General features: G+C 41.6%; 1 protein-coding gene and 1 long non-coding RNA gene across 4 annotated transcripts in view; one reads left to right on the forward strand and one right to left on the reverse strand.

The window, feature by feature from the left end:
• Positions 1-21,548, forward strand: part of LOC107033654 (uncharacterized) — a 347,930-nt gene that overhangs the window by 314,097 nt on the left and 12,285 nt on the right. For all 3 annotated transcript variants that reach the window (XR_012065714.1, XR_012065715.1, XR_012065713.1), the window contains 5 exons: positions 12,089-12,215; positions 14,651-14,709; positions 16,063-16,296; positions 17,547-17,717; positions 19,326-19,383. This is a non-coding gene — a long non-coding RNA (uncharacterized lncRNA). The remainder of the gene's footprint in view (positions 1-12,088; positions 12,216-14,650; positions 14,710-16,062; positions 16,297-17,546; positions 17,718-19,325; positions 19,384-21,548) is intronic.
• DCC (DCC netrin 1 receptor) overlaps positions 17,730-21,548 on the reverse strand; it is a 619,636-nt gene continuing 615,817 nt past the window's right edge. The window contains exon 28 of the mRNA XM_072952215.1: positions 17,730-18,376. Coding sequence (XP_072808316.1) covers positions 18,287-18,376 — 90 coding nt within the window. The 3' untranslated portion in view covers positions 17,730-18,286. The remainder of the gene's footprint in view (positions 18,377-21,548) is intronic.

Here is a 21,548-nt window from a genome sequence, read left to right on the forward strand (position 1 = left end):
ATTTTGATAGTTTCTTAAAACAGATGACATAGTTTATTCTTAGCGACCTTTCATGTTACCTAGAGAAGTCGTCTTTTTTTTTTTTTTTTTGCTACCCTGCGTCCATTTCTACTTCCTTCTGATAATGAGACATGGCACCTCCCCTCATGTATGCTCCTCCCATGGGCTTCAAGACAATTGACATCACCCCTGGGCTTTGGGAGAGGAGTGAGTGAACAAGACTAAGAACATAGCAAATTCCAACCATTTAATTACGGCGATTGGTTCAGGGATGGACCCATGATTCACACCTGTCCAATGAAAGACAATCCCGGAACTACTGTTTGTGGTATCCAGGAAGCAGTTACCTCTCATTGTATCTTCCTGGTGCAACCTGAAAATGAAAGATGTGAGTGCAGTGAGTCTACCCTAAATTGTTCAGGTACCCGAGCCAGTGTAGTTTTTTTTTTTTTATATTTAAGAAAGGAGTTTAAATTGGATTTCCTGTTGAGTACAGCAGACAGAGTTCTTACTGACACATGTTACTGCTACAGAACCAGACGTGGGTCCGCTCACCCGTGTGCCATGAAGGCAGTCTGCTGACACCGGGTTGTAGCGAAGGAGAGCGCAGATCATTGCAGGATGCCAGGTGAGGAGGAGCCCGGGGCAGCCAGTGCTTACCGGCCATGAACTCCCTGATGGCTTTCAGGGAGAAGTTCCTAAAGACTGGGTGGGAGGGTGGGGTGGGGTGCACGATCAGCTCGTGGACATTCCGCTGACTGTTGGTGGTGAGGTCATTGGGAGTCACCATGATCAGCCTTCTGGTTCCGCCGGGTCTGGGGTCTGTGTGTTTGTGGGCAGCATACAGTTAACTCCTTTCACCTAGTGAAGGTTTCAGTGTCTGCAAAACAGCTCCAAGGATATGGCTCCGAATATCATCTGTAGCCTTTGAGGAGGAACTAAAGGTCCTCAACTTGGTTTAATGGCTAAACTACTATCGTTTTGTCTTCTTTGACTGTTTCTCTTTGCTTCTGTATTTTCTCACTTCTCTGATTAAATTTATTCCTTGGAACTTGGGGAAGGCCTGAGAGACTAAAGATGGTTTTTTTGTTTTGTTTTTATTTTTTCTTTTTACAAACAAGAGGCAGGCAGAGGAGGAGGGTGGGGGTGGGGGTGGGGGTCTGTCCCAGGAGGGCCCCATGGGGTCCTGCTTGGTTACATTATGAGAACACAAACCAACTAGGGAGCTTGTTAAAATGACAGATTCAAGGACTAGACTAACTGAATCAGTATCTCTAGAATTTGGAGCCTAGGGTTTGGTATTTTAATAAGAGTTCCAGGTAAATTTTATAATCACTCAATTTTGAGAAACACTCTCCAGGAATTCCTTAAGACTAACAGTTGCGTGTTACTCAATTTGGTGATAAAAAGCACATATTTTAGAGCTGACAGAAGTGGGTTCAAGGTCCAGCTCGACACTAATTAGGTGACTTGTGGCAAAATACATCATTACCCTAGTTTCAATTTCCTCATCAGTAAACTAGCAGTAATAGTGTTTCATGCATCAAAGTGTCACTTTATGTAAAATGAGATGATGTACCCCGGGTCTTAACACAGCATGTGCACATCATGAGTGTTTAATTTCATTAGTGTGTATTATATTATTGAATTTATTGTTAGAGGAAGTCAAACTCTTGTGAAACGTTGGGAAAACAGCTCAAATTTGGAAAACCTGAGCCCCACCTTTAATGCTGAAATAAATCAGAATTGAACAATAGGCTATACTCAAAATTTATAAATATTTTAATGTTTACCAAATATTTGGGTCTTAACGTCATGTGATACTTTATTTTTTTCATACTTGATACAATATAAAATGTAATCAAATTTATTCATTTATTCAGTAAATCCATTCATTCATTTGTTCAGTCAGTCAGTTTGACCTCCGTGTGTAAGGCCATATTGAAAGGCCATTGGTGTATGCAGCACCGGTGAAAAGGCCAAACATTTAGTCTGAAAGGAGTTACCTCCCATAGCTGTGGTCCAAAGAGGGGCCTGACTTGACCCAAGAGAATCCAGGGGAGGAAGGAATCTTGTTGCTTGCTGCCAAGTCTGGCCCGGAGGTCTTCCCTCACACTTGGATAAATGTGAGAAGAGAATTCCAGGACACGGTTTTCATTTAGCATCACCCGTAGCAGGAGAGGCAGTCTGACAGCTGGGCGCAGGGTTCCTTCTACAGAAGAAATGGTCTTCAGGGAGACAGAGGCTTGATTAACTGGGTCAGGAGATAGAAGCCTGGGGCTCCATCAGCAATACGCTGACCATCTAAGAGCTGGTGGTGCTTCCCTGAAGGGAAGGATGAGAGGGATTTCTGTTTTTGCACCTGGAAGTGAGTAAGAGAGCAGAACAGAGAGACCAGAGAGACGAGGAGGGGGAGGCCAGGGGGCGGGGCCCGGGAGACAGTATAAGGCACCGTTTCAGGTCCGTGGGTCTTTCCTTCTGATACAGTGGCTACAGCGTATTTTCAAATTGGACTGTTTAAATTGGTACAATTAAGTAAAACCCTCCTAGCCTTCTCCTTCCTTCCTGTCTGCAGTCCCATCTCACGTGAAGTCCACCTCTGATACTTTTTCGTTTTTAATGAGAAAGTGGCTGAGTCAACGAGATACCCAACAGAGGCTGACTGCCCGCAGACAACTTGAGTCAGTGTTTCCGACTCCACTCCTCTAAAAGTTGGTAGAAATCCTTGGAAGGGCCTTGGATCCTAATCAGGTGTGGAATTTCCAGTAAAAATCCCCTACAGATCCCTCCTCTTGCTTGTATTTTAATCTTAAAGGATAGGTAGGTCACAGTTTTCTGGGCACAAATATTGATAATTAATGCCGCAATAGCTTTGTAAGCTGTAAAGTAGCACTTTATACCTTATAAAGTGTCTTTGTATTTGGTGTCTGGTTCAGTCCACATAAGAAATCTCTGAGGTGGGTAAGCTAGGTATCATTACCTTCCTGTTACAGGTGAAAAGAAAATAAACTCAAACTCAGAGAGGGTAGATACCTATTCAAGACCCAGAGGTTGGTAACTCTAAAGACTAATTTTTTAAAACCACTTTTTATCGTGTTACATGAAATACACATTACATAAAATGTACCCTCTTCATTCTTTTTAAAGGGTACAGTTCAGTGGTATTAAATACTTCCACATTCTCATGCAGCCATCACCGCCATCCATCTCCATAACTCTTTTCATTTTTGTAAAACTGAAACTCTACAATCATTACACAGTAACTCCCCCTTCTCTTTTCCCCCCAGCCCCTGGGAACCACCATTACACTTTCTGTCTCTGTGATTTTGGCTACTCTAAATATCTCATATAGATGGAATCATACAGTATGTGTCCTTTTGTGACTGGCTTTATTTCATTTAGCATAGTATCTTCAGGATTGATCTGTGCCATAGCATGTGTCAGAATTGTCTTCCTTTGTCATGACTGAGTAATATTCCATTGTATGTGTATAAATTTTGCTTATCCAATCATCTGTCAATGGACATATGGGTTGTTTCCATAGTTTTAGCTGTTGTGAATAATGCTGCTATGAACATGGGTGTAGAAACATATTTTTGAAGTCCTGCTTTCAATTTAAGGACTAATTCTTTTGATTGGGAACTGGATCATTCCAGGTTTGTGCTCTGAGTTGCCAAACCTGAAGGGTCCTTATAAAACCACCACAGTTGTGATCTGATCTGATCTAGACAATAGCCAAGGACTCTGACCTACCAGCTATACCTTTATACACTTGAACCCAAATTGTCTGTCCAGTAACATTGAAATTTTTGACTCCATCTCCTTATCTCTACCAAGATACCTCCTCTAATCTCTTTAGATTGGGCGTTTGTCTCTTTTTTTCATTGCATTTTAGACTTCCTGGTCTTGTGTTGAGTTTTACTCAGTCTTGGCATATTGGTTTCCTGTGGCTGCTGTGACAAATTGCCACAAATTTAATGGCTTCAAACAACAGAAATGTATTTTCCCACAGTTCTGCAAGCCAGAGTTTCAAATCTGGGTTGAAATCAGGATGTCAGCAGAGCTTCAGTGTAGCTGAATCTCTAGGGGAGAATCCATTCTTTGCCTCTTCCAGCTTCTGGTGACTGCTGACATTCTCTGGTTTGTGGTCACGTCACTCCAATTTCTACCATTGTTACAGTGCCTCCTCCTCTTTTGTGTCTGTGTCAAATCACCCCCTTGCCTCTTTTTTGTAAGGACACGTGTGATTGCATTTAGAGCCCATCCACATAATCCAAGGTAATCTCCCAATCTCAAAATCCTTAATGTTATCCCATTAGCGAAGACCCCTTTTCTATTCTGTGTAAGGTAAAAGGTGCAGGTTCCAGGTTCTGGGCACCACCATCCAGCTTATCATAACCTGTCCTCTTGAATGAGGACACTGCACACCCTCCTGCTTTGGGTCCTGGAGAGTTTCATTTCCTGCTCTAAACCAGGGCCACACTTAGAGAGTGTTTGATTATTGCTCTTAGCCTACAAGTCTTTTCCTTAAACCACACTGCTATTTACTCTGCAAATTTATGGCACAGGTGAATTTGACTTTGGAAATCACCCAGGTTTTTTTCCGAAGAATCATCATTGAGTGATTTTAGAGTTTATTTTTGAAATGCATAAGATCCAGTTACCTAATTACTTCCCCATTCCTCTGCTCTTGTTCATAGTGTAACGTCTTCAAAGAGTTATCACATATGTAGTGTATTTATTTCATAACTTCCTAATCCATCTTTTATCCTTTATAATTGGCTTCCAGCCCCATTCTTTCGTGGAAACTGCTCTTGCTTTGTTCTCTAATAACTAGTATGACCGTATAATTATCCAAAGGAGGCTATTTTGAAAGTGCAAGTAGATACACTATGCTAACCACTGCTCTAGACACGAACTGGATGAGGGCTTGTGCACATCCTGGGACTGGCCCAGGAAAACTAGGGGGCGTGGTTACGCTACCCATGGTCACACTGACAAGTTCAGTACTTAGTACTTTATCTTTGTCTTACCAGCATCTTACCAACTTTTTAACACAACCAATTTTCTCTCCTTTTCCAGTGCTTCTTTCTCCCTTCCTTCTGCCATACCAATGCCTTTTTTCCTGTTACTTTCTTCTACCAGGAAACTCCTGCTTTTTCCTGTTCTTGGCCACTGTTTCTAAGCCTGCTCATCTGGTTGTTCCTTCTCTACCCAATATCTGTATTCTGCATTCTCTTGGGGCTCAGTTTGGGCCCCAAACTCTCTTTCCACCAAGCTTCCTGTTACTTTAGGTGTCATCGCACGTTGGCAGTTTCTGAATGTCTCCAGACCTTTCTTACGTGCTCCACATTCAGATGTTCGGCTACGTGTTGATACCCCCTCAGGGATATGGGTTTTTAAAACACTGGGTTTTTAAGAATTAGACTCTTTTTTCCTATATGTGCCCATACCCCAAACTGTCCCTCTCCAGCCTGCTGCGTCACAGAAAATGTTACTACCAACTAAAAGGCTGTTCAAGCCAGAAACTCACCCCATCCAAATCCACCTGCAATTGTTTGTTTTTACCCCTAAAACACATTTTAGATGTACCTGCTTTATTTTGATTTCTTTACCACCGCTGAATCACACCTTTCCTGCAGCCTTTTTTTCTTTTTCACTTTTTCTACTTGGAATTCATTCTCTATATAATAGGCGAGATGCATATTTTAATACACACCCACATGACTGATACACTTTTTTGTAAACATTAAATTAATAAAACTTCTATTCACTTTAAATATTGATTCTCTATGGCTTCTTAAGAATTGGCTCAGTGGTTTCAGTGCCTAAAGGGAAATTAAGATACTAATAAATAGGCACATAGTGAAGATTTGTAGGACTTGACGTAAGAAAAAATTTCCCCAGAACTGATAAGGAAGCATAAAGTTTCTGTTGGACAAGACACGGTACATTTGCGGACACGGGTATGCAAGGAGAAGTGAAAATGTTACGAGGTCACATCTTAGTGGCCTGATACCCCTCCCCAGGGTAAAACCCTAGGACAAGGAGGCAGGTGTTGAGAGAAACCGTAGGCAAGGAGGAGGGAAGCCAAAACCAGAGGACCCTTGGACTCTCATCCATTGTGGCTCATAAGATTCTTGGAAAGGAACATCTCAGAAGGCTAGGTGATGCTATGGAGGAAAATAAGGTCTTGATATGCTCAGCAGAGAGAATGCTGGTGGTGAAACCTGCATAGAAAGTAAGGAATCAGTTATCCCAGAATGCTCTCAGTGGGGCATTTGAGAGAGATCTGGTTTGAAAGGCACTGAGTCTGCCATATGATTACCGTGGCCAGGGGAAAGGTAACTCTCAAACAGAGGTTGCATAGTGGACAGCCTACTTGGGGTCCAGGTGGGAGATAAGACTCAGAGATACAACAGTGGCAGAAAAAGTTTAGATTGGGCCAAGCCAGGGGAATAACGGGATCCTGTTGTGCAGAGAGAGAAGCTCCTCAGTGTCTTCAGGGGCAAACCTCGGCAGTAAAGGCCAGCCAAGTTCCCAGTAGTGAGAGGGAGTAAAGGCTAACTTGGGAGCGGTGAAGATCCATACTTGGTCATGCTCTCCGAGAGAACGTACACACCTCCGCAGAAGCCATCTTGAAAAGAAATGGCAAAAGCAGGGGTTCCACAAGGAGAAGTGCAGAGATGACCGGGAGTTAGAACTTTGAAGTTCATGACTTTATACAAAAAAAACACGAAAAACTTAGCTAAACAGAAAGAGGCTGCTTTAAACAAGAAAGAAATAACAGACTCCTTTCATTGACAAGATTGAGATACATCTCATTACGCAACAAGAATTGGGGATGGTGAGAAGGACAAGAGCAGTCATAGACAGTAAAGAGCGTGCATGATTTTGCACAGCTGAGGTCACGCGTGCAGGTTTTTCAAATCTTTGTCCACCTAAATCAGATTTTAACTCTTCTGTGTCCCCAGCTGGCTCCCATCTCTTTTCAAATCTAAACTTGGTCGATCTGGCCCAACTCCAACTCCCTAGCCTCTTCATCCTGTTCTTCCCTCTTGCTCGTGAGGTATAGATGTGCTAATTATCTGTCTATCACTTGGATAAGCCAGGCTCTTTCCCAGCTCGGCCTTTGCTCAGTTTTCCCCTCCATCTGGAATGTTCTGTGTTCCCAGCATTCCCTTGGATTACCTCTCAGTATCCTGTGGTTGCAGTTTGAATGTTAGCTCCGTGGAGAAGTCTTTCCCTGTGAATTGTCTCCATTCCCCATCAATAGTGATGAACCATCTCTAAAGACACAATATTTCTATACTGCAATCTAGCACCCAGTACAGTTATAATTATCGCACCAATCTGGTCTTGTCTCCATAAGCAAAGCATAAACTCCATGGAGACAGGGATCCTATTCATATTGACCCCTCTTGCTTTTCCAGTATCAGTTCAGACACTGGTACAGTATTAATATTCAACAGACATTTGTGAATGAAAGAATATCACTTTATATTCAGTGGTCCCTTATTAGCAACAATTAAATTAAATATTTTAGATCACCATTGCATAACTTCCACTGACTTTATAAATGAACTTCCTGCTTTTCCCCCTGCAAACCATATACTCCAAAAAAAAAATGCTGAAATATTTATTAGTTCCAATTTTTGTCCTATAAATTCTTTGTAACTTTTTTTGTTCATATAATAACTTCTTTTATCTGAATAGCCCTTTTTCATTTCTAAAGGTTTGGTCTTATATATTATTTAAAGCTCTTTCCACATACCGTCTTCCCTCTGAGGCTTCTGTGAACATCAGTGTGATACCCTGTTCTGTGCAGTTTTGTCTTTATCTGCCTAAAGTATCTGTCTCATTTGAACTATGATCACATATATACATGTATGTATATAGATAACACATTTTTTTTTCTGTTAGTGTAGAAATATATAAGATACACAGATTTACCCTTGAGTTTGTTGGTCGCCTCAGCACTATGCTTTACATGTGAATAAAAGGCACTAAGTAACCACTGGTTGTATATACTAGGACAAGGAAAAAAATATTTTATAATACTGTCCCTTTGAAAATTTTTTTCTGCATCTACATGCATACTACAAATTGCACCTGTAGCATCAGAATCACACCCAAATGACACATTTCTAAAATTGCTATGTATGTATATTTAAATGTATGACCATGTTCACACAAGTCAAGGGGAAAGATTGAGTGCAGAGACTTTCAGAAGTAGCATTCCTTTGCCTTTTGCCAAGCCCTGGAAATTGTAGTAGGGGCTTTACATACATTGTCTAATTTAAATTTAAGCCCACAATATTCCTCTAAAGCAAGTGCCATCATCAGTTTTTTGAAACATCCTATTTCAGGAAGAAATAGACACAGTAACAAATAAGGAGCCACACTGACAAAATTAAAATGCTGCCGTTGTTACGAAGGTTCCACACCAAAGGCCAGTTTCCACTTGAATAAAGAAAAAAGTAGCTGAGGGAATCCACCCCAGAGTCGAAGAATAGCACAGGAATCAAATCCTTAAGAGAGATTAAGAAGGTGAAAAATCGTTCCACTAAGAGGTATTTTGTCAAACTTACACAGAGAGTCAGAACAGACATTAGCAAAGACAGGAAATGAAAGGGCTGCCATTAATTTATAAAGAAGAATGTTAATTAAGACCTGAGAGGAATCTGGGAAAAATTACTTCTGTTATTTATTTCGAGAAACCTTTTGAACTGCTAATGAGAACGTTTGGATTATCTCAGGAATAACTGCCGTAGTATTTACTGAATCAAATTATGAGTTTCTAAAGTTAAGGTGAAGGAGAGAGATCAGTCACAAAGGAAAGGAAAAATGTATAGTGATATGGAAATAAGAAACTGGCAAATGAGGAATAGATTATACTTAGGTAAATAGAAAGTAAAACAAAACGTAGGTGCTTAAAAAAAATCTAGTATCCAACAGTGACAGTGGCATCTGGAGGGTTGCCTGTAACAGTAAACCACAATTTCCCATTGTATCCATGGACTCAGAGAAAACAGGAGGAGGAGGAAGGGGAGAAGGTGGAGAAGACGTTATTACTGAAAGACGGGACCCCTCCACAGAACCAGAAAGGTTTTTCTTTTTTTCTTTTGTCACTAACTGTAAGGCCAATAAAACTTAAAGGAAGCACGGCAGATGGGCTGTCCTTGCCATACTGCCAGTGATGTCATGCAAAGTGATCTTCAGATCACAGGTGAAAAGTTTATACCAACCAAAATTCCAGGCAGGAGTCACCTTGGCTGCTTTAAAAAGCATCAGGCACCCAGAAGTTATTTATTTCTTCCTCTAACCATTCTCTCTCCGCTACATTTATTTGTTCACTACGAACCGCCAGGACAGAACCGAGCAGAAGAGGTGAGAGAAGAACCAGTGGGCTCGGGCACGTGTCTCATCTTCCCAGTGCTGTGCAGGCAGAGAAGAGACAGAGCTTCTGTTTCTTCCTGAGCGTTGCGCTTCTTCATGTACTCCTCTTGACAATCAGGAAAAAGTCAATATAACCCAAGGGGCCATAAAACGAAGCTATGAGCAATTCAAATAAACAGATCATGTATTGATCTGAATAGATCTTCTTGTCTCAGAGTAAATAGAATAAAAATACTGAAATCCAAGGTAAAGATAAGAATGGGCTAAAGAAATGAAACAAAACAAGCTTATAGGATAATTCTTCTACAAAACCAGAAAAATTGTCTTTCATAAAAAAACTGGTACTTTCAAATTTAGAAGAAAACTCAGCTCTCTGGAAGGGAACTGGACTATATTGAAGAAAGAACAGGAATGGATAAAAAGACAACATGATGATGGAATGAGGGAGGCGATGGGTGAAAAAGGAAGAATTGCAATAAAATTAAAAATGCAGGTGCACAATTAAAACTATTATTGGAGGCAGTAAAAGATTTAACTTTATAATAAGTAGAAGTAGTGATGTGGGTGACCAACCTGAGAGGATGCAAAGAATGTTTGGGAAAAAAGAGTAAATGCATGAAAAATAATGAGAAATTTAATGATAGAGTAGAAATCACAAAGTATTTTTAAGAATTACAGATATACCTTTAAAACACATCAAAATAAATGGAAACAGTTCTTGAAAAATGTCCTGGATCATTTGATAGGAATCATTAAATCTGTAGATTGCTTTGGGTAGTATGGCCATTTTAACAATATGAATTCTTCCAGCCCAAGAGCATGAGATATCTTTCCATTGCTGTAAGTCATCTTTAATTTCTTTAAGCAGTATTTCATAGTGCTCCATGCATAAGGCTTTAAACTCCTTGGTCAGATTTTATGTCTGAGCATTTTTTTGATGCAATTTTTAAAAAAGATTGTTTCTTTACTTTCATTTTCTGATATCTCATTGTCAGTGTAAAGAAATGCAGCTGACTTCTGCATGTTAATCTTGTAACCTGCTACCTTGCTGAATTCTTTTATCAGCTCTAGTAGTTTTTGTGTGGAGCCTTTAGGGTTTTCTATATATAGTGTCATGTCATCTGCATATAGTGACAGTTTTACCTCTTCTCTTCCATTTTGGATCCCTTTTCTTTCTTTTTCTTACCTGATTGCTGTGGCTAGGACTGCCAATCCTGTGTCGAATAGAGGTGGTGCGAGTGGGCATCCTTGTCTCGTTCCGGGTTTTAACAGGCAGGCTTTCAACTTTGCACCATCGAGTACTGTGCTGGCTGTGGGTTTGTCGTAAATAGCTTTTATTATGTTGAGAGATGTTCCCTCTCTATCCACTTGGTAAGGGTTTTTATCATAAAACAGAAATTGAAACAATGCTGTAAACTGATTATACCTCAATTAAAGAATGTGAAAAAAATCTAAATAAATGGAAACAAGTAATTTAATGAATTGAAGAAAATTTCCATCAAAGGGAGGCAATGTCAGCCTTTCTGGATTCTAGCTTTGGGTACACCTCTCTGACTTTGCACTTTATTTCAGATCTGTGAAATTCTCTACATGCATGTTAATGCAGCCAGCTGCCTGTCTTCATTATAGCGTTTCAGGGTATTTCAGAGAGTATCCATTCTTTGACTCCTCCAAAATCCTTTTCATAAAAATACTTGCAATGGAGAGAGTAGTTTGTCCTTTAACTTTCTCTTGTCTAGATCAAACACCAGTACTCCATTTTATGTTTCTTCACATGACCAGTTTCTCATGATAGCTTCTGTGGAAGCACAACATCCTTACGTACGAGATGATTACGTAAATTGAGTATGTGAGACAAAATGGACTCGTAAATATGTTACTTCTCATTCTTGCGTATCAGTTTAACATTTTGGTCTCAACATATTTGTGTTTCAGGAATTGTAGAATAAATATTTATAGAAGATAGCTCTGGAATATCATTAATTGGAGGTTTTTTTTTAATTGTGGTAGAATTACCTAATGTAAAATATACCATTTTAATTTTGTTAAGTGTGCGGTGCAGCTCAGTAGCATTAAGTACATCCACACTGCTGAGCTGCTGTTCCCACTCTCCACCCACAGAACTTTCTTCATCTTCCAGAACTGAAACTCGGTACCTATCATGCAATTACTCCTCATTCCCGCATCTTCTCAGTCCCTGGCAACTGCCGTTCTACTTTGTCTCTGTGAATGTGACTACTCTAGGTTCCTCATATCCTCATATAAGTGGAATCGTACAGTTTATTCTCTTGTGATGAGCTTCTTTCACTTCACGTAATGTCCTCAAGCTTCATCCATGCTGTGGCATGTGTCAGCATGTCCTGCCTTTTTAAGGTTGCGTAATACTCCATTGCATGTATATACCATACTGTGTTTACCTCTTCATCTGTTGATGAGTACTTGGGCTGCTTTCGCCTTTTGGCTGTGGTGGATAATGCTACTATGAACATGAGTGTTCCCTGTTTTTAATTCTTCTGGCTATATGCCCAGAAGTGGGATTGCTGGATCATCTGCTCATCTTAGGTTTTGAGGAACCACCACACTGTTTTCCACAGCTGCTGCACGAGTTTACATTCCCACTAGCGATGCCCAAGGGTTCCAGCTTCTCCAGGTGCTTGGTGATCTTAAACACAATTTATTTTCTCTTTAGGTGGAATGATTATGCATTGAAGAAGTTGGGAAGAGCGACATGACCTTTAAAGCCCCACCGGTCCTGTCACTGGCGATGCCTTGGCTTCAAGCAAGCTCACTGAATAGTTCTCTGCTTGCCCAAAAGAGTTGGTAAAACTTTTATTAATACATGATTTTCTCTTAAAGAATGTATTACATGCCCAATTTAATCCTTCAGTTAACACAGCAGTATATTATTCAACGCATATGTGTGTCTCCATGTTCTGCTGTTGATCCTGTAAGGATGAAGTATTTGGTGGATGGAGAGAGTATTATATTTGGTGTTGGTGTGTTGAAATGGGAGCAAAAACAGCAGAACCTTTGAGGTTAATTCTCTAAAAACAGACCCTGACGTGAAGATTTGTGTAAAGGTGGTTTACTATGAGGTGCTCCCGGGAGAAATCACTGGGGGAATGGGGGAAGAGGGAACGAGGGGGCAAGCCAAACGTGGGTGCTGTATCTAGGCTGCAGTGCTGTGCAGCAGTGTCTCCTCGCAGAGAGTCACTTGGGCTCAGTCCTGCAAGGGAACTCTGGAAATAAGTTGGCTTATACCTCAGAGTTGTCACAACCAAGGGCATGGGAGCTGGACTGTTTGTCAGTTATTGGTAAGATCTGATCTGGAATTTCCAGCTTTCCTGTGTACGTTGGCAAAGCAAGTTCTGGCAGCCCGAGGCAGCCCTTCACCAGACGTGGGTATTGGCTGCTGGGACAGAAAGCACACTGGGCATGTTCATGAAAACGGCAGAAGCATCCAAAGTGATGTGGACTGACAGCCTCTGATGCAGTTGTCAGAAAAGGCAACACGGATCCTGAGGGTAAGGACAGACAGGCAGGAGTCAGGGTCGTGTGCATGCAGTACCAGACATTTCATAGAGAGAACATGAAGAAAGAACTTTGTATCAAAACTTTATTTATTAAACAAAAAAATGCACCATTGGAATAACATTTCTATAAAAAATGAGTATGAGACTGTTCTACAGTGATTACAAAACCCCTTTTTCCTCGTGTAGTAGTATACAAGATCCTGTGTAGAAACAGTCATTGTTTTAAACTGTAAGCAAGTCTCCTTTCTCATAGAACAAGATTTACACTTAAATATTGCGGTCACTAGTCTAACTTGGTTAACAACGCTAGAGTCTGACAATGTGAAGAAACTCTTGGGAGGCGCAAAATACCTTTTCTTCTTTTTTTAAAAGGCATCTTGTCGCCACAAAAAGTTTCTTTTTCCACTAAGGCTAGTCAAAGCTGTAGTATACCCATTTCTACCAAATAAACCTACCACCCGCTAGCACACTCACGATCTGAATGGCAAAGCCCTTTGAGAGAACGAGGAACACTGATCTGTAAAATGCTATCAGCATGTTGTGGGTTTGGTGTTCTCCTGTCCGAGTGACCCGGAAGGGGAGAGGGCTGCGATGATGGAGGGTCAGTGGAAGGCTTTGCCTCGGCGTGTCCTCACACTCAGCAGTGGACAGTTCATTTCCAAAGCGGCCCCTCTAAGATACGGAACACTGCAGCTTTAACAGCCATGCCTAGATTCCCAACCAGATCTCCCTTTGTATCATAAATTATCCAAAAAGAAGCCACTCTAAATAATAAATTAAATATTACTTATAAAAAGTACACCCCGGACCCACCCGCCCATCCCCCCAAACAAGCTGACAATTCACAAAGTTCAGAATTGTCAAGTTTACCCTACAGTAATAAAAAACAGCATTTCTCCTCCTCCCCAACATTCCTTTCTCGCATCTGAAAATACACTTTCAGCACACGGTGAGATCCCTTGGCCCATGCATCTGTGTTTACGACATCTGGTAGAGTTCTCCTGTTGCTTCTCCACCCAACAAAAAAAACCACAGGGTGACAATGTACAGAGGCTCTCTACTGAGAGCAGGAGAAGACATCCTTCAGAGAGTGCACCTGGAAGTCTGCCGAGCGAGCAGCACCCGACGGCAGCAGCAGAGCCCACGGCCGGGCGTGGCGTCTGGTCTCTGTATTAGCTCACTGACTGAGACCTTCGGGCATTTCTGTTCAGAATCAGTCCCTTTTGGCAGCAGGTATTTGAATAGCAAGTTACTCTGGGGCATGGGAGCACGTACTTCCTAATGGAATAGGATATCATACAAAACATCTTATCTATGGTTTTTCTGAAGTATCTGATTTAATTTGAAACATGGAAACCAAGTGAAAAGCTTTTCTGTGCACTATTAAAGTGATTTCTGAAAGTTACCAGGGAAGTACAAATTATGAGGAAAATGTTGCTTTGAAAGTAATTTTAAAAAGAGAGAGATTGCAGATTTGAGTGTATCACTGCTCTGCAGTTCGAGAATGTTGTGGGCTCTGTGTTGTGTTTATGGGTTACAGACAGGCCCGGACACTAACCTCAGGTCTTAGGGATGGTCTGCGGTTGGATGAAGATAAACTGGTTGAGGAAGGGAATGCAGCCTTGTTCCACATCTATTTTAAAGTCTTGAGGACTTTGTTTTTCATAAAACACCTAAAACTACGAAACTTTTCTCTTTTTCTCTTTCTCATGAGCTAGAAATGGATATTCTAAAACTACAAGAAGTCAAGAGTCCGGGACACAATTTCATCTAAAAGGTAAGGTGATCTCTTATAAGTGACTTTTCTTTTTTGGTTAGAATTATAGTCTGGCAGCCATGTATGATTACATTTGTTACATTTAGAGAAGACCTTGAGACATTAAAACAAAGTCAACAGACAGATGTATCCCAAGGGTGGCTAAGAGTGAGCAACCATCTTTAAGCACAGACTAGGAAGGCTTCCAGAAAGATCTGTACTTCAATTCTTTATTGGAAGAGCCAATGAGTGCCAAATGTTGCCATTTTAAAATGTTGTCTGGAAGTGACACACTAATGCTGGATGGCTCTCCATTTGTAGCACTTAACCAATGCAGAGGACTGAACATTCATGTCATTTTGAAGAACATTTATTTCGAAGAGACTAATGTTATATCCAGCTCCTCACAGGAAGCCTTAATAAATTCACCTCTTCTACCCCTGGCTCAATATGTTTCTTTTCTTTTCTTGTTTTTCCAGATTGTTCAGTCGGGTGTGCATTCTATAATACCCAAATGTAAAGTTCCATTTAAATGTTCTCAATGTTTATAGCTCTGTCTGCTCTACAGAGAGGTAGCTGTGACTGGTTGCTTCCTGAATGTGAATCACTAAGAAATATTTAACTTTTGGCTGGCGGATCCTCCAACTGGGCTTTATACATTTGTGAGCTATCTGCATTTTTGTGAGTTTAACAAATGCAGGAATTTCAAGAGGAAAGAAAATAGCTTTCCTATCAGTATGAACTACAAAGGAAAAATACCGAACTTTTGCAAGAGGAGGCTCTTGCCTGACGGCTTGGCACTGCGCAGGGGAGGCCTGAGCATGCCCTGCCAAGTCTTATTTTCTTCTTTATCCAGGGAGACATGACTCCTGGCGGCAGAGCTGCTGGTTGGTTGTCAAGCATCGCCCTGCGGGAGGCAGAGAGATGTATGAGCTGAGAGAGCCCTGCATGTCATGAACTAGACTCAGAGTAGGAGCAAAATGAGGCTCTCTTGCAGTATTTACAGATTTCTTCTTGTCAAGAGATCAGGGGACTGGGAAATAGAAAAGTTGCCTGTAGACTGGGGCAGGCAGTTGTGAGCACATGTGAACTGTTTGAGAGGATGGGGAGCGGAGTTGAACAGAGCCGGGGTAAAGGCATTTCATATGAAAACCACTGGGTAAATCTCCCCAGAGGCTCTCGTGGGAATTTAAATGGATCCTACTGCACAGTCCCTGCGTGGGGCTCAGACTTCCTCGCACTGCCAGTTAGCAAGACAAACCACTGGAGGCGTGTAATGAAGAAAGCGTCAGGAGCGTGCGTCTGCGTGTTTCGGGGGCATGTGCTGAAAACAAGTAATGCGTATTTTCGTATGTTTAAAACCTGTTTCCTCAGGTCGCTGACTGAGGAGCCTAGAGGAGTCGAGAACTTTGTGAGAACGCTAGTTCTCGTGATTGTCCACATACAGCCTACAGACCGGAGGTGTGGCTCCGCTCCTGAGATCGGAGGTTTGCAGCTCTTTCCAAACCGAACAGTCAGGATGACCTTCCTGGGACGTCAGATGCCTTCAGAAAACGTTCCTGGTCTGTGGGGATGAGAAAGGGGAAGCCATTCTAGGACCCTGAGGAGGTAAGACGAGCCAGACGAGTGTTTCCTTTTCTGAGGGAGGGGTTCTCTCTGCAAGACTCAGGGCTGTGTCATGAAACGCCGTGCTCCGGGCCAGTGGAGGGCTGCTTCCCTAAGCACCGAGAAGCTGCACAGGAGGTACCTGCCCCCAGAGAGGAACGCCCCAGAGCTCTTCAGAAAGATTTCAAGAAAATGTAAGTAAACTGAGGAAGCACTCTCGCTGAAGGAACAGTTTTGCAAATGGACCGGACTTTCTAATGAACCACTTGAACAAGCCCTCTCTGACATCAGATTTCCTTCCCGACATAAAACTGTAAAAAAATAATCTGAATTATTACTTCTGTTACAGTGCCATTTTGCTCAAAATATTTCATTCAGGGATTCATATATAATTACCCACCTAATAAAAGGAGCTATTAGGTTGTAAAGATCCTATCCCTTCCATGCTCTTTTAAAATTATGACCTACTCAAGCTTGAAATCAAAGGCAGAGCTGAAAGGAATAATTCAGCTGAAACTCTCTTATTGGGTTTTCAAGTTGCCTAACTGATAAATATGCAAACTAGCTCCCTTTTGGCGCTGCAGCTGCATAAATGGATTAACTCCAAATGCAGCTGAACATCCAGAAACTAAAAAAGGGTGCACACAAAATGTTTTTAATTTCACCTAGTTGCAAGCTGTAGATAAACATGGCAATAGAAGTTTGAGATTCTAGCTCACAATGGAGATGCGGTTTCGAAGAGCATCCCCTGGGTTTAGGCGGTGTGAGAAGTGTCAGCTCCTCCGCTCCCCTCTGAGTCTGGTGCAGAAGGTTCCCTTGACCACAAGGCTTGGGGGTGCACTTCCCGACACTGCCTGCTCTCAGTCCGTGAGGACTCTGGTGGTGGAAGTGACATCACTCAAGAGAAGATACTGTTTAAAACTCCCTGCTATGTCCCATCCCTCCCTTGGGATGGGGCCTGTTCTCAGAAAGTCTGCCATTTCCACAGAGGGTTACGGGGACACGTGTGTCAGGACGTGTGGAACCGGCCACCTCACCGGGGCTGGTTGCCAAGACAACTCAGGGAAGGCTGGGATGGAGGGAGGGAACCCTTCTAGCCAGACTCCTGAGAAAGATGGCCTTGCTGAAGCTTTGAAATATCATCACAGTGTGGTATGGCACAAAAGCCACCCGAATGGGAAAGTGTCCTATTCCAGGTTTAAGCACATAATTATCGTGTGTCTGAGAAGACTGCATATTGTGTCCTCTTTCAGGAAGGGACTGGTGGCTGGCAGGATGCCACTAGTTGCAGGTTTTTATGTTCCTGTTCCCCAGACATAAATGTCAACTGAGGGTGGATTTACAGATACTTGCTAACATGGGCGAATTTGACAGCCGCCTGCTGATCTCCACCCCTCGTGCAGGAATGACTTGAGTTACAAACTGTAAGCATTCACTGCCTTTCATGTGTTTACTTGTTTGCTTCTTTTGTGCTGTTAGGAAAGCCTCCAGTCCTTTGGTGCTATGGAGTGAGAAAGTTCCCATGGGTGCTTTGCACTTTAAAGTTGAAAACAAAAGAATGAGCTTGCACTGATTTGCCATGGCATGGTACAGGCGGAAATAACGCACTTGCGTTTAGTCAGACGAGACCTACACGGGTAAGAAAATGACAGACCTCGATGAAGGAAAACAGAAGCATTCATCATGACACTGTGGTCACTGCAGTGGCAAAGACCCAGGACCATTCTAGCAGCTTCAGCTTTGACACTGCAGTGAGGACGTATCTTTGCTTTTGCTCTGGGACCCCACAGTCATCATTTTGAAACTCCTGATGCCTCTGAAAGAAGCGATGCTCATTCCTTCTGAACTGCTTCAGGCTTGTCCGTAACTGAGCGGTCCAGAGGGTTGACCTGTACACCGGTTAGCGTTCTCAGATACAGGTGTGCTGTTTATGGGTAATTGGTAATGCTGCCAAGGTCCCGGAAAATTCACCTCATCAATTCGGCAGTAGGCGTTAAAAGGCCGAGCCCGTGATAGCATTAAGTTGCTTCATTAGCCCTTCCAAACTCGCCATTTGTTCACTCAAATCATCCTGTTCATACACCTACAGAGAGAACGAGAGCAAAGAATTAGTGCAGGTGAATATCGATGCGGTCCTTTGGTTACGGCGGGGGCCACGTCTAATGGGTTCACTGTGTATTCTCAAGCGTGACCCAGCGGCCCAAAGCCAGGGGCTGGGCTCAGCCTACAGTCTTGGAATGAAGACGCTGGTAGTCAGAGAGGCGGTGATGGGTGATTGTGTACTATTTCGCTGACTTCATTCTTGCAATGGAGCTTTAGCGTCAGGAAAATCTTGTTTCAAAATCACGTTCTACCAATCGTTAGCTGCGTGGTCTTGGACAAGTTAGTAAACTTCTCTGATGTACAGCTCTCAACTCTAAAAAGATACTGATGATACCTATTTCACAGGAGACTCTGAGCGTCCTGTGACATGTTTAGGGCCTGTCAGTATCCAGCAGTTGGTACCTAGTCAATACGTTAGCTCCTCCCCTTTCCAGAGGTCAGCCTGTCAGGATGTAAACAATGTACATCACCAGGGTTCCTTTCTTTCTTTGTAACATAACGTGGACACTTTTTTGTGTGGGAACTCAGTGGGCTTGTCTGAGGATTATGACTTTAGTTTGTGTGTGAAAAAAAAAAACTGGCTCTGTGCATGGTTGTAAAGGTGACCTTGTGACACAGTTTGATTGGTGGATAAAATGAAGAGGTTAACATGTGGAAATCTTAGCCTGCTCTCTGTAACTCTCCCTTACCGTGAGCCACTAGAATCGCGTTATTGGTAACACTGGATTATAGGCGTCACAGGGCCCCTGGGCACTAGCCTCGCGGATTTGGACTCAGTAGGTCTAGGAAAGGTTAGAATCTCTTCTCTTTTTAAAGCTTCACATCTAATTTTGATGGTCAGCCAGTGAGGAAAACAAGGTCGTGGTGTTGATTTGAGTCCCAGGTTTTCTACAGATTTGGTTTTTGAGTCCGTCTCATTTGTCCCCTAGGAATAGCACGCTTGCCTCATTGGGTAGCCGGGAGGATCTGAGTCAATGCTGCTGAGAGGTAAGTGCCCAGTAAATGTCAGTGTCTTTTTTTTCCCCCCCTTTTTCAACACACCCTTTGTTTTGATTCATATAGACCAGCCCTCCCTGATTATTCTTGGTTAGCCCATTCATTTGATGAAATTATTGAACCAAATTGAGGCCCGAGGCCTGACTTCCAGCACTGTGTAGGCCAGGTCGTATTACTCAGTGCTATGGGCAGAATATTGAATCCTGCCAAAGAAATACCTTGATCCCATGACAACGCTGGAAGAGATTATATGGGGGAAATAGGCACAAAGCCCCAAAGGAAACAATACCATGAGGGATTAAACACGTTGGAAGCTGTACCTTCTTATAGGACTCTTAGCATGCCCTTGAATGGCATGATCACTTACTGTGTAATCTTCAGAGCTTAACAGGGATTGAAAGTGGCCAGTCTGGCTCAAAAGACTGGCCTCCATAAGAGGAGGGAGGTTGAAATGACGAGTTTGGTAACTCCTTTCCCAAAATGATGTCATGGTTGTCTGGGTGGTGGTTCCTGAATTATCTACATCTCATTGTCCAATACAGCAACCTCAAGCCACGTGTAGCTACTGGAATTTGAACTGTGGACAGTCTACACTGAGATGTGCTGTACCTATAAGATACACATCATAATCTGAACACTCAGTACAAAACAAGTCAAGTATCTTAATGATAATTTTTTATATTTATTGCATGTTGATATTTTAGAAATATTGGGTTAGATGAAATACATTAAAAATTAATCTCACCTGTTTATTTTTACATCTTTTAATGTAGCTCCTAGAAAGTTTTGCTTTTTATTTATTTTTATAAATTGGTGTAAATAGTCTATGTTTTAATTGCAGTATAGTTAGTTTGCAATGTGTTAATTTCTGGTGTACAGCATAGTGATTCAGTTATATACATATATATATCTTTATATATAACTGAATCTATGTACGTGTGTGTATATACATTCCTTTCTTTTTCATTACAGGCTATTACAAGGTATTGAATATAGTTTCCTGTGCTATATAGTGGGACCTTGCTGTTTATCTATGTTGTATATAGGAGTTAGTACTAGAAAGTTTTACATTACACCTGTGGTTCCCATTATATTTCTGTAGGATTATGATGATCTAGATTATTGGCCCCATCTCTGGATTTCCTTTAACATACAATCTTATTACTCTTCGTATTATACCTTTTGCTGCCATGCCTCAGAGTCAAACTTAAATGCAAAAATGGGCCACCCGATGTGATTCCTTATGAGATGAGATATGTATTAGGTAAATGGCTATACTCCTAAACAAGCAGTGCACTCCTAAACAAGCAGTGCATTAGACTCTTATAAATGTGAATCTTTTTGTAAGTATACAGAAGTATGTGAATTAAATAACATACATCTGCCAAATATTCACACCCATACACACATCCAGATTGGTTGGTGTCCAGGTAGTTAAAATATTTTGTTTGTAGTACTGAAAACAGTAAAATCAAGAAAAAGTTTACTGTTCATTCAAATGAGATAATTCTAGTCTGTTTTTCCACCTCCCCCACCCCCGCCAGTCCTCTAATTTTTCAAGGTGTCTTATGCGTTAGATCCTCAGCCTTCTGTTAAGTGTTTTCTGTTGAATTATATTTAGAAATGCTCTGGAGTTTTCTGAATTGCTGCTTTTGGGCAAAATCTTTTAAAATCTGCATCACAGTGCATTTTGAGGGAGAATGTTTGCTCTCTCAAAATTTCAGGGTTTTTTTGACCACCATTCATTTTCTGAGTTTTCTAATTTGATCACTTTTTAGCTTCTTCCCTGAGCTGGCAAACTGTTTCTCTCACTAAATAAACTTCCCCATCTTATTTTAATATATTGGTTCTTTCTTCTTAAATTGCTTCCTTCATGTCTTCATTTTGTATTTTCCTCTTCTCAATTCTATATTTCTAGGCTATTTTATGACTTTAAAAGTGAGATTTATGATAACTTCGGAAAACTCAGAGTGTAGCTCTGGTTACACCAAGGTGTTTCATCCCACTGATAGGAACACACACGCATATAACCATAGATATTATATATATGTAAGTCACATATTCTGATGCTGTCAACTTGTATTTCTAAGATTGCCTGTAAGTCCCAGTGATTCTTTTATGTAACTAAATCCTTGCTGTCATTTTTTCCCCTTCAT

This window comes from Vicugna pacos, chromosome 30 (genome assembly GCF_048564905.1).
Source record: "Vicugna pacos chromosome 30, VicPac4, whole genome shotgun sequence".
Lineage (NCBI taxonomy): Eukaryota > Metazoa > Chordata > Mammalia > Artiodactyla > Camelidae > Vicugna > Vicugna pacos.